We start from the raw sequence: 13,173 nt of genomic DNA, 5'->3' as shown, positions 1-13,173 counted from the left end.
TACATTGCTTGTACATTTCTGACTTGTATCAGTGTTATTACTTTATGCTAGCTGCGTTTTATGCTAGCTGCCTGAATGTCGCCGATGTAGATGAATTACATACAGTAGCTACCGTATTTGAAGATGAATGCCAAAAAATAAATCATGCGCCCTTTCGCTGAAGTGAAAGACAAACTAGAAGTGTAATTTGTTTCGACTAAATCTGCTAAAATTCCATTTTCCGTTTGATCAATTTGACAACGGAACGCACCTCCTCAGAGAGTTGGCCCTTCAATTCTTTAATGATGGTTTGAATGGCAAAATGTTGGCTCTGAAACGACAAAAACAATTTAGGGTAAACTCACACTTGGTGAATCCAAACCATGCTTCCATAATACATGTAGCCTCTGACAAACGATAGCCCGCGGTTAGCTAAGCTAACATCAGTATGTTGCAATAACATGTGACCAACTTATTGTTCAGTCAAGACGGCAGTCCTCAATTTACGGACTCTAAACTGGTCAAACAGTCCAAGTTTCTTGTCATCGCCATGAACCGGCCCTTTTTCCCCCTTCACTTAATTTAAAGGTCATCTGACACATCGTGCGTTTGAGGTCTTATGTTCTCCAACACTTCAAAACGTTCACGCAGCAGTCGAGAACCACCGCGAATTGATGTTTCCAAATGAAAGATGCATTTACTTACATTGGGAGATTTTTTAATAACACAGTTCATAACTGGAACAGCCATTAGAATTTCTTCCAATGGGTAAAAATCATCAAAAACTACCCCCCCCCCCAAGCCCCCAAAAAACCTTTTTAAATACTCCAAACACCAGAGGTTGTTGGCCACGGCCCTAAATTCAAACAAATCACCCCATACACAGTGAGCAGATATTATATTCAACACATTGTTCTTCAAACAAATTATAAAAATAGATTTAGCATTTTCAAGTACATATTTACAGTATTAAACATATCGTGGTAAGAGATGGGCAAAGAGAGGGTCACAAACTTGACATTTCATTCATTGTGGCGACACGTTCCCATCGTTATTTTTGTGTGCGCGAATGCACGAGGGTGCATTTGATTTCTCCAAGTGCGTATGTGTGTGTGTGTGTGTGTGTGTGTGTGTGTGCGCGACAGCAGTCGCAAACTGCCTTTCTTCATATTTCACCGTGAACCGCCGAACAACGGTGAGGCCTTGCAGTCGGCCGACGAAACGAAAAGTCGATCATTTGCCAGCTGCCGCGCCTGAGTTGCTTTTGTTTTTCCACAATTACTAAGAGAGAGACGACAGACGAGAACAAGCAGAACCACGCGAACTGTATTCCGTCGCAAATACAAACTGGTTACATGACGTCCGATCAAAAAAAAATGGTCATCAACTAACGCCTCGCTAAACGCTCTTACCAATCTGCTGTGATGACTTTGTCAAGGCGACAGGGGCAGATCACTGGACACCAACATCCAACAGTAATGGGGAAAAAAAAACACAGTGTATTTTCCGCACTAAAAGGCGCACCTAAAAGCCTTCCATTTTCTTAGAAGCTCATACGTGCCTTAAAATCCGATGCGCCTTGTGTATGGTCATTGCGGTAATATTTTGACTCCAAAATGGCTCTTTGCTCAAGACGTGCTGACAACGCAGAGTTCAAACTGACCGCGATCGGTTACGCAGTTGAACACGGAAATAGAGCAGCAGCAAGAGAGTTCAACGTTAACGAGTCAATGTTATAAACTTGCTGTTGGTTAAGTGAACTGTGTCGCTGATTTATTAAATACGTTTTACTGACATCTGATCGTTCTGTTGGCGTTTCCTTGAGCGTAGCTCCATCTAGTGGATGCATTGCAGATTGCGTCTTATAATGCGGTGGGCCCAATGTATGAAAAAAATGACAAAATAGGCCATTCATTGAAGGTGGGCCTCATAATCCAGTGCGCCTTTTAGTGGGGAAAATACAAAATGGTGAGAAAAAAAAAGAAGATCGTGACGACGTTCTAATACTGAATTCACACATCCACCACATCCGATGATAACAGACTAACCGTTCATGAATACACAGATACTGTGTGCAGACAGCTAACATCCTCCATTGGCAGTCCCGTACGAAACTCGTTCAACATGAGCGTCGCAGAATTAGCAAACTCATGTTTTCATTTACTTTAAAATACTAAACCCCAAACCAACCTCTGCTTTTAAAGTGATCTCTCGAGGTTCCTGCTCCACAAATAAATATGAGATTTGGGTCATCTTCCAGAGTTGACCTGAGTTTGACAGAGAGTACGCGGTAGCGAGCGAGAATGTTGAGAGGGGGAAGATTCCAAGATGGCATCCGGGCGAAAGGGGAAAATGAAATAGTTCATTTGCACGTTGAAGACAGCTTGACAGAAAAGAAACCAGGACGAGTGAAAGAGACCAGTGACATTAAGTTAAGGGTGATCAAACACACAACTCGTTCACGAGACGCGGCCCGGCAGCTTTTTTTCCTCCATCAGTCCAAAAAAAAAAAAAAAAAAAAAAATTATCAGGCCGATATTCCTGAAAGTTCATTCTATCAATTCAATCCCCAGGCTAGATCTCGATCAAAGCCTGTCAGCACACTTTACTCTCGTAGAACATCATCCCTCCATTCATTTCAAGTGTTTTTACAGGCCTCATTCAAATTCTAAAAATTCACACTTGTCAGATCTCCCCTCCCCTTTTTTTTCTTTTTGTTTTCGCATGGGACAGCTCAGACTTTATAACTATTGGCAGCCACTGCGCCGGGTGTGTGGATTACAAGCCTGCCATTTTTAAAAATATTCAGACATATCCCTTCACCATCTGATATGAAAATCACTTCTGGCATCGTGATGCTCGTTCACATCCTTAGATGATGTCCCTTCGTATTCCAAGTGGGATCAGACGGCGGGGAAGTGTCTTTGCCCGTCTTGACGCGAGGCCAGTAAACGGTGCCCAAAAAATAAAAATAAAATAAATAAAATAATTATGGTAACGGGGAGGGGGGGGAGGTGGTCCAGTAACCTTTTGGAGTCCCTTCTCTACAGGCCCCCCGCAGCTCAGAGGTCACCATTCTGGAAGAGACTCTCTCTCTCTCTATCATCTTCACTCAGCCATTCCGAAACGTGACGATTTCGCTGACACAGTTTGTGAAGGTCAAAGTGCAGATAGCGCCCCCCCCCACCCCCCCAAAAAAAGTCACATGACATCACTCTTCTGCCACCCCACCCCCAACCACCAGAGGGACTGATGTTCGTCTCTGAGGGCCTTCGCAGCACAAAGAACGTAAGGAATTGCGGAAGGCATGAGGAAGAATGCGGGAAAGAGGAAGAAATAGAGGAGCGCAAGGTCCTTTTCTCCGCCCTTCACTCGGAAAGGGAAAGACAGTCTCGCTTGCCTCATCCGCACCCCTGTCCTCCGCCATCTGCATGTACGCATCAGCCTGCGGGCAAGCAGCGCCTTCGGCCGGCTGTTACACTTGCACGCCGCGCCCGTGCATTTGGATGACCTGGGCTCTTAGGGTCTGGATGGCAGCCAGGATCAACTTCTGGTGCTCCAGGGAGGTGATGCCAAGACTCAGGACATCTCTGCAAACATACAATTTCACTTTTCACACAATATCTCAAATTGGGAAACAATAAATGGACGGACGGAAAGGAAGGACGTGAGGAATAATGATTTCCAGCCTTGATGCATTTAGTGACGTCCCACTTCAATGGCTCCAGAGAGCAAGACAAAGTTCAAACTCGAAGGTCACTGTGAGAACGTTTTGTAGAGCTACTCACTGTACGGTCATTCGCGCCACCGACTCCAAATAGCAGTAGCCCGCGGCAGTGAAGTTGTCCTTGTATCGGCCCATGTCCACAGCATCCAGCCACTCGCCTACCGAGTTAAACGACGGGAAGGTGGGTATCGGTCTTTCCGCCAGTGTTATGGAGGAACTCAGGGTTCTAGAAGAAGAGCGGGAAGGGGGTTTTATGAATATACCGGGGGTGAAAGTAGATGGCGGAGAGATTCGGACGACGGGGGCTGTGACCTTCGCGCCAACGTGGAGGAGCCGATGCCGTCGGGCGAGCGGATGCTCTTGCTCAGCGCCGAATGGATCTGACTAAAGGTGGGTCTTTCTGTTCTCTCCTTCTGCCAACAGTCGAGCATCAACTGGTGCAAATGTGTCGGGCAGTTGACCGGCGCGGGCAGCCGGAAGCCGTCCTCGATGGCCTTGATCACCTACGGCGGGGAAAACAAAAAGGCAAAACAAAATTTGATCGGTTGCGGTGGAATGTGAAACAAATGGAGAAATGTCCCAGTGATTCCATTGATCTGCTTTGACGTCGAAATGTGGATATTCCTGGAAAAGTCCTTGCTTTGAAACGTTTCTGTCATAGTTATTGCCTTGAGTAGCAGACTGAGCAAAAATCATTCCCTGGAAGGGAAATAAAGATATTAAGTAATTCACGCACCACTTACCCTTAAAGACGGTGTCACACTGGCTGCGGTTTTCACAGCATTACGCTATTTACACTCAACCGCTACATCATTTACCGGTACGAGCGCTGCAGAATATAATGAGGTCTCATACAAAGAGCTGTATGAACTGCGTTTTTATTTGGATGTTTAGACCACCCACGAGCATTGCATAGATTTAAATTTAATTACGCAGACTGACTTTAACGCTTTTTAATTTTTTTTCCCTAGCTGCTCTTTCACATTGCCTGTTTCAAGACCAAGTATTCGGCATCTCTCTCATAGGGTCGAATGGCAATTATTCTTGTTTGCGTCTGTTGGTGACTTATTATTATTATTATTATTTTTAATATATAAAGTAAGCAAATGATGCAGGGCACCTCTTCACGACTGCAGAATATTAGAAAGTCATACAGCGGTACCTCTACTTACGAAGGTAATTGGTTCTGGAAGAAATTTCTTAAGTAGAAAATTTGGTAAGTCGAGACGCATTTTCCATGTAAATGACCTAATCCGTTCCAAGCCCCCCAAAATTCAGACATAAATGTTTTCTAAAGTATAAAAATGTATCAAAATATGTAACAAACAATAAAAGAGAGTTGTGCATAATCTATCTATCTATACACATACGGTAGAAATGCCTCTCAGCCAATGGGATGCCAGGAAGATGCTCGGTAATAGCCAATGGCAGAGCAGCTACAAGTATGTTGCGTTCAGGAAACTCGGAGCTGCGAGTAGCAACCCATACTGTATTTTTACCTTTCGTATCTTGAAATTTCTTCCGTAATGAGAGGCAATATTTTCCAGTTGAGACGTTTCGTAACTTGAAAACTTCGCATGAAGAGACGCTCGTAAGTAGAGGTCCCACTTGAATGAATGCCTCCCCGAATCAAAGTGATCTATCAATCCGTTGCGGGGATATATAATTTCCTCAAAAAGATAAGCCAAATATTCATTTTGGCATCCGCCTTTGTGATCTACTTTCATAAAGCTCTGCTGTCACCTCTGCCAAACAGGAGAGTATGATCACATCCCTCCAGACTTACTCAATGGTCCTTTCAACTCCATCTCACTAACGCTGTTCCCATTCAGCCTATCACCACACTGGGGGATTTCATCTTATCTATCCCGCTGTTAAATCACTCTTAAAAACTACAGTCAGCCCGAAAGGAGGAAATAAAAAGGGTATACTCATAAAAAATGACATCTATCAGCTGCATTATTTGTTAAAACACAGTCTCTCTTCTCTCCATCTTGCCCAATCTCCTCCCCCTATTCGGCTGCTTAAGCTCCCCGCCTCTCTAAAGAGCATTCATAAAATGCTTTTCAGCATTTGACATTTTCCATTTAATCAAAGCCAGCGAAGTAAAGGGCACAATGAATTACAGGTGGACAGGCCAACCAACAATCCCGTTACGATATCATGTATCAATTCAACGCGGATGAATATCCCCGGCCGCCGACACGTTTGACCTTCGACCCCCCGCCCGTAGCGCAAATGGAAAGTTTGATAATGCGCGTCAGATTGAAAGGAAACTTTGTGACGCTTGGTGAAAGGGGTACTGAAAAAAAAATGCTGCTTATCTCATGCATATTAATTCTGGACATTATAAATTGGAGCACGATAATAACAGTTAGCTTTTTTTTTTTCCCCAGCCTGCACCTGCATATTGGATACATATTATGCTGACTGCAATTTGCACGCCCATTAGGAAGATAAATCGTTTGGATTGTATCTTCATTTGCATTTGAATTGTCGGTATTTTTGACTTAGATGACAATAAATGATTGAGGACTAGCTTAGACTAGAAAGTAAAATAAAAGCATTTTAAAGAGCAAGAAGTGAAGCGAGCCTCTCTCTTTACTTGCAAAATAAGAGCAGCGGCGAAAGTCCGATCGTGCGAAATAGAAAAATAAACCCCTGCATTTTCCAGAAGACGCTGAATGTAAAAGAGGGATTTTCGGGACTTTTTAAGAACAGGATGGCATTTGGAGGAGGGACAGGCGGAGGCCAATGGAAGGAGGTCACCGCTTCCATTGGAGAAAACAGGATTGGTTATGGAGCTGATGCGGACTTAAAGTGGGGGGTGCTTAGGCCTCGAAAAAGCTTTCGGAGCCACTGCAGCTTCTTTACTTTCTGTTCATAAGATCCAAGCTGGCTACGGACGCAGCGTTCGTCGAAGCAGATGGAGGTGACCAATAAAAATCGAGTGAGTAAAAAGCCATGTGTTCTCACTACGTCTTCATCTGGGAATAACGCAAACCCAAAATGGACATTTTTGTGTGTGTTTTTTTCTAACGAATGCGAAACGCTGTTACTCTTCATATAAAATCCGACTCAATTACTTCAATCAATGGGATGGATAATGACCAGAGATTAGGAATGAATGCACTTACATCTTGGTTGCCCATATCCCAGTAGGGTCTCTCCCCATAGGACATGACCTCCCACATGACGATACCAAAGCTCCAGACATCTGAGGCAGAGGAAAAACGATGGTACTGGATGGCTTCCGGAGCGGTCCACAGCACCACACTCTTCCCTCCGTGCTATTCAGTCAGAAAAGGGACAACAAGGTAAGAGGGTGCACAGAGGTCACCCTTAATACATCTTCTTTGGAAAGCTTTCGACATGCGGCGTGTTCCGGAAAATCCGAAATCAAAAGTCACCTCCGGCTGAACTGCGCAGTGCAGAAAAGCTGACCGTTTTCATGATGGTAAAAATCGTGTGACCTCAAACAAACCTGACAACTTAATGATTTGATCCAAATCTCATTAAAAATATAATAAAATATATAATATATCAGGCGCGCAAGCGTGATCTGAGGGTGGTTTAATGAGCTCCATATTGATGGAAAAAAAATAAAAGCAAACGTGATGCATGAGGTTTTCTTACAAGCGTTGTGTAGATCGCCTCGATCTTGTCCTCTTGAAGAGGTCGGAAGCCGGACACTTTGCAGCCCAGGTTTGCATTAACCAAAACCTACACACCAGGGGCACAAAAATACATGCGCGATGCATTTCAAGCGAGGGTAACAGTAAAAAGACTGTTGTAATTCTTTTTTTGGGGGGGGGGGGCGTAAGACAGAACAGACACTAACGATGAGCAGAGAATACACACAAACTTCTCTCAAATGTGTACTTTTCCAAAGCAGTACTTTTACTCTAGTATCCTTTACATCTGTGATTCAAAACTAAATGGGTCGGGACCCATTTTGGGTGGGTCGCGGACAGCTCGTACAAATACAGTGTAGCTAAGGACATTGGTACCTCTACTTATGAAATTGATCGGTTCTGGAAGAAATTTCTGAACTAGAAAATTTTGTAAGTAGAGACGGGTTTTCCATGTAAATGCCCTAATCCGTTCCAAGCACCCCAAAATTCAGACAAATGTTTTCTAAAGCATAAAAATGCATCAAATTATGTAACAAATACATGTTACAATTAGATTACTGCACAATAAATGACAGTTGTGCGTAATGTAAAAAACAAAGAATCGAGAAAAGAATCAAAATGATGGCCCGGCGTTTTATCACAAACCGATCCAAGGACGTTTGCTTTTGTCGGCTTTTAACAATCCTTCAAAAATGTCCAAGGCAAACATCAGCGTAGTAAACGATCGCCCGACTGGTGAACACTTTTTCTGGGGGATTTACATTTACGTAAAACTATCGGAACGCCTCATGGCCCGAGGGGCGAATGACGAGGACGCTGATTTCCTAGCTAGCCAAATATGCTTTTGGTTTGACGTCAAACTGATTTTGTTTAAAGTGTAACAGACAGTACAAGTGCTTTCAGAGGCTATTTTTAAACAAACAAAAAAAAGATTTAGTGTTCTTCAGGGGCAACACCGCGCATTAAGTCGGAGTTAAATTACGAGGTGAAACGATATCCCTACAAAGGTGGGCCAAACTCCAGTTGGACTGTTTGTTTCCAAAACAAGCGCGACGAGAGCACTTGCAGTTTAGACAGCCTGGCTCCTCTTTAAGGAGCCACAAACTGACAGAGCAAATCCTCACGACAAAATGATTTTGACAGCATTGTCTTGTCATTTTCAGCTTCGCGTATTCCTCAAATAAGCCACTGACAAATGACTGTCAAACACGGTCGGAGACGAGGACAAATTGTGTTCTCGGAGCCTGCCAACGGAAAAGCGAGCTTGAGACATACATCAACGTACACGCTGTACTCTATTACTACCCACCGCGCCGCCCTGCTCTCTTACCTTGTGTGCAGCCAGGCGTTTGTGAACAAAGCCCATTTCGGCGAGGTACTTCATCCCCGATGCCACACCAGTCAGCATATCCATCAGCTGCATTACGCTCAACTGACCCTCATGTTTCTGTGATTTTGAGCGTTCAAAAAAGGGAAAGGACGGCGTGAAAAAGAGTTGGAAGGAAACCAGGAAGGCCGAAAGCTTCCTGCTTTGGGTGTTGATTCACAAGAAGTGACCCATTTGTTACGATGGTTTTATGTTGCACCCAAACGGATGTATTGTTTTCATTTGGGGATTAAAAAAAAAAAACAACCCCCCCCAAAAAACAGACAAACAGGGAGGGCCATTAATTCAGATCATTATGAGCCACGCTGAGTTAGTTCAGAGAGCAGAAGACCACAGTAGCAGCTTCTAGCATCTTGAAACAAAAACACCCCATTTGTGTGTAATCATGAATATTTTTCATGATACGTTAACAAGCACGCTGGACTTAGAATGGTGAAAAAAAAAAAGGGGGTGAATTTATATTTGAGCAAAAAATGCATCTTAACTAGCCGCTACGCTATTAGCATTGGCAGTGAAGAATATGTTGGCACGTCTAATTAACGTTGATGAATAAAAGTTGATTAAGTACATTTCGAGATCACCGAGGTGATGCTACGTCGTTGCTCCCAACACAGATCAGTCGATCACAGTCGCTTGAATTAGAGTTAGCCTGTTTGTTTTGTTTCCACTCTGCTGGTTTTATGTTCGGAATGCCTGAATGTAAATGCACCGACTTACCCGAAGGAAGGAATCCAAGGCCCCATTAGACATGCTCTCCACGATGATCATCATGGTGTTACCTGAACACAAACAATAACGGGACATATTAAACGGAGATTGAATGCCGAAAGGGGAAACGGTACATACTGTAAGTGGAGTAATAGAGACACAGGCATAGAGGAGAGAATAAAGTGAGGTGAGTCAGTCCTCTTGGCAAGCACCGCAGGATTTGTGGCAAAGCCATTCTTCACTCAGTGAACTGTGGCGAAGCTGGAAGAACCTGCGTGCTGCCCTGGCTGTCTCAGCAAGTTTAAGCACCCTTAAACACTCACTCGACATCTGCACGTACACGTTCGCGCACACAGACACACACACGCACGCACGTTCGAACAAGGTCCAGGTGCTTGTTCCTGTACATTACACGCATAACATCCACGCACTGCACATCTAAAAGCAGGGAAGCAGCGGTCCAGCGCTGCTTTGAAAGACATGAAATAGGGACGAGACAGAAAAAGAGGTCAAAAGGGGGGCGGGATTATTAATACTGTACATCTGTAAACTAAAATTCTATCACTGACCTTTACAAATTATTCAGCACACTGTTTAGTAGTAGTATTTAGTAGTGTGTGCGTGTGTATCTTGTCATGGAATCTTGTGTGTGTGTGTGTGTGTGTGTGTGCGCGTGTGTGTGTGTGTGTGTGTGTGTGTATTTATTTTTGTATGTACATTATGTCACCGCTTCTACTTCAAAATATAAATGATCTCCTAATGTGACCAACACTTTGATTAATCACATGGTGCTTGTAACCGTCACATTTTCCAGAGATATGCCATGTTTACAAGCGTCTGCATTGTTTGAGACACAATCTCATCCAAAAGAGACTCATTGCTCCCATCTGCTGGCCATAGATAGTTATTTTTATTTTTTTTTAGTTTTTGCGTTAAGATGGCAGAAGTAGAAATGACTGAATGAATGAATAGCCAGAGGTATTGGCGTCATGGTGCATTGCCATTCAAATAAAAGTTGCAACAAACTGCCTCAATTGGCTTTTCTGCTCGGGCTATTAGTTTAGTTTTGATCCGTCCTCCTCTCTCATCAAATTGTATAACTATTGTTATTAGTTTCTCGGCTCCACTGTATTCACTGCAGGGACACTATCGTGTGTGTGTGTGTGTGTGTGTGTGTGTGTGTGTGTGTGTGTGTGTGTGTGTGTGTGGTAACGATTGAAATAATCTGTCATAAAATTTAAAAGTGCATAATTTCATAGACACCAATGCTGTCAATACACAATATAGAAATTTGCTCCATAAAACCTCCTTTGGGATTTACCGAGAGCTAGTTTTAAAACAAATTGAATTGAGTTTAAGGTGAACCTTTTTAGATTGTAGCCTCTTGCCATTTGTTCAAACCTGCAGATACTTTGCGTGGCTCAATTCTAAAACACAAGACACATGCATGGAGGCACGCACGGGTGCGCACACAATTTTAAGGATGAAACACCAATACGATCTCCAATTAACAACTCAACGATCCTGTTTTTAGGATTGAAAAGTCGCGTTCAGTATGCAAGGATGTCAGTATTCTGAAAGAGCACACGCAATACGGGGTTTTCCAAGTTATCTTTCATTCGCGGTGTTTCATAACTTGAACATTTCATCAGATGAAAAAGGCCGAGCTATGCTACACCTGGAAAGGCATAATTGGATCATACGTCTCCAGATCACGGCGACTTGGCCGGCAAAGAAGCAGTCATTGAAGGCAAGGTCGTAAATAGCTGCCGGCAATCAGCAAATGTATGTGGCGCCACTTCTACCGCAACGGGTTCCTCTGAGGTTGCCCTCAAAAAGGTAACAAAACAACTTATGACATTTCCTTTGATCCTATTACGTTTAATATCGACGCTGTTTGGGAAAACGGCGGAGCAAACGGGTCACGAATGCTTTTCCATCTACGGTAAATGACGTCCATGATCCTATCGGGCCAATAGGATGATGTACAGTAGAAACCTTTTCGCAAGAATTTGTACGGAGTTATTAAAATGATTCATTCTAATTGTGCACCTAATCCAAATTTTACAGCAGTGCATTCACCTTACTGATTTATTTACTTAATACATAATTGACCGTATTTTCCGCACTATAATTCGCACCTTATATTGTATATTTATATTTATTTATATATTTTCTACCTTTCATAATTTTGCTGCTGTAATTTGGGAATTTCTCCATTGTGAGACAAATGAAGGTTTTCTCATGTTAAAAGCATTCAATTTTCTAAAAAGCCGTCAGGGCGCTTAATAATCCGATGCGGATTCTATATGGATCGATATTCGTATTTCTTGGACGTAATATTTGAAATGTTCTGTGAAGCGCTTTGTCACGGTTGCAGCCGTTATTAAAGCTCGACATAAATAAAGCTGTATTGTATTGTATTCCTTTAGAGTAGCTCCATCTAGTGGATACATAATGCAACCGCAGCCACTATTGTAGCTTCTATTCTATGTGCCTTATAATGCGGTGCGCCCAAAATATGGAAACAGTTTTAAAATATGCTATTCATTGAAGGTGCGCTTGTTCTCCAAAGCGCCTTATAGTGCGGAAAATTGTTAAAATGTAGATTTACCAGCCGACATCATCTAGTCAAAAGGGATCAATTCCATTATCTGCCATGTGTTTATTTCACGATATTATTGTGGTTATTGACTAGATAATTACACTTTATGGTTATTTTTATTTACAAAAACAAACAAAAAAAAATTGAACGATCAAGAGGAGAATTACAAAATGGCTGTTATGAGCCTCATTTGTCTGCTTAAGTATATTTACTGACGTGTTTGCTCTGCTAATGACTTTCATGTTAGCAGTACTTAGTCTTGTCACACCGGGTGATTCATCGCCAAATGGCATGTGCGTGTACTATTTTCGGGACTGCATGGCAGGTGTGTGCGATAGTAAAGGCGATCGAAGAGCAAACCGGCTTTGTGCTGGTGTGACGTGCACACCAATGGTGTGCCTGTGTGCTTGCGTGTGTGTGTGAGAGAGAGGGAGAGAGATTGGAGTGTATCCCAGGGTCCCACTGAGTCTCTCGCACCAATTACTGTACCCTGCACATCTGCCGCCATCCTGCTGAGCACAGTGTGTCCGGGCATCCTGCCCATCGCCGCACACACGCCCGCATCACAAAAAGTTTACAAACTCTTTAAGCGTCTCCCCTCACCTGCCTTTGCCATTAACCTCCACCTCATACCAGATCATCTCCGTCTCTCGTGTCTCTTTCCTGCCTCGAGTTTATTTTTCCATCCTGTTTTCACAGCAGGGAGTCTATGGCTATCTGTCTGGGCCCTTATGTCGCCCCGGCTGCGAGCGTGCGGCGTCCATTCAAGCACTCGCTACCCGCTCTTGCGCCTCCGTTCCTATTCCATTGTGCGGTTTCGGTCTCCCTCGCTGTGAGTGTCGATTCCCTCCGCGCGTGAGATGTTGAAGCGATCACAGCGTCTGGGAACTCTTTCCAATCTTCTTCCCCTTTTCTGCCGTCCAGAGGAAACGCTTTTCCTATTTCCATTTCTTTCCTTACTTACACGGTTGACCCTTTGTGCGCACCCTGTATCGCACTACTAATTCCACTTTTTTCCGACCTCGGGATTGCCACTCCTCCAAACGACAGCCTCTCAAATCCTATAAGTTGCCACACTCCACTTCCCCCATCTTCTTTTTTTTTTTTTTTAGTAATGGACAAATCCCATTTC

The 13,173-nt window shown here is 43.5% G+C and overlaps 1 protein-coding gene across 1 annotated transcript in view; it reads right to left on the bottom strand.

Annotated features, from left to right (window-relative positions):
• Nucleotides 1-2,703: 2,703 nt before the first annotated feature.
• Nucleotides 2,704-13,173, bottom strand: part of epha10 (EPH receptor A10) — a 133,733-nt gene continuing 123,263 nt past the window's right edge. The window contains exons 13-19 of the mRNA XM_019883221.1: nucleotides 9,446-9,614; nucleotides 8,672-8,788; nucleotides 7,343-7,429; nucleotides 6,844-6,996; nucleotides 4,019-4,209; nucleotides 3,768-3,932; nucleotides 2,704-3,569 (exon numbers count right to left, since the gene is read on the bottom strand). Coding sequence (XP_019738780.1) covers nucleotides 3,455-3,569; nucleotides 3,768-3,932; nucleotides 4,019-4,209; nucleotides 6,844-6,996; nucleotides 7,343-7,429; nucleotides 8,672-8,788; nucleotides 9,446-9,614 — 997 coding nt within the window. The 3' untranslated portion in view covers nucleotides 2,704-3,454. The remainder of the gene's footprint in view (nucleotides 3,570-3,767; nucleotides 3,933-4,018; nucleotides 4,210-6,843; nucleotides 6,997-7,342; nucleotides 7,430-8,671; nucleotides 8,789-9,445; nucleotides 9,615-13,173) is intronic.

This window comes from Hippocampus comes, unplaced genomic scaffold (genome assembly GCF_001891065.2).
Source record: "Hippocampus comes isolate QL1 unplaced genomic scaffold, H_comes_QL1_v1.1 scaffold87, whole genome shotgun sequence".
Classification (NCBI taxonomy): Eukaryota; Metazoa; Chordata; class Actinopteri; order Syngnathiformes; family Syngnathidae; genus Hippocampus; species Hippocampus comes.
The sequence above is the reverse complement of the archived record's forward strand: the minus strand, read 5'-3'. Positions and strand labels throughout refer to the sequence as shown.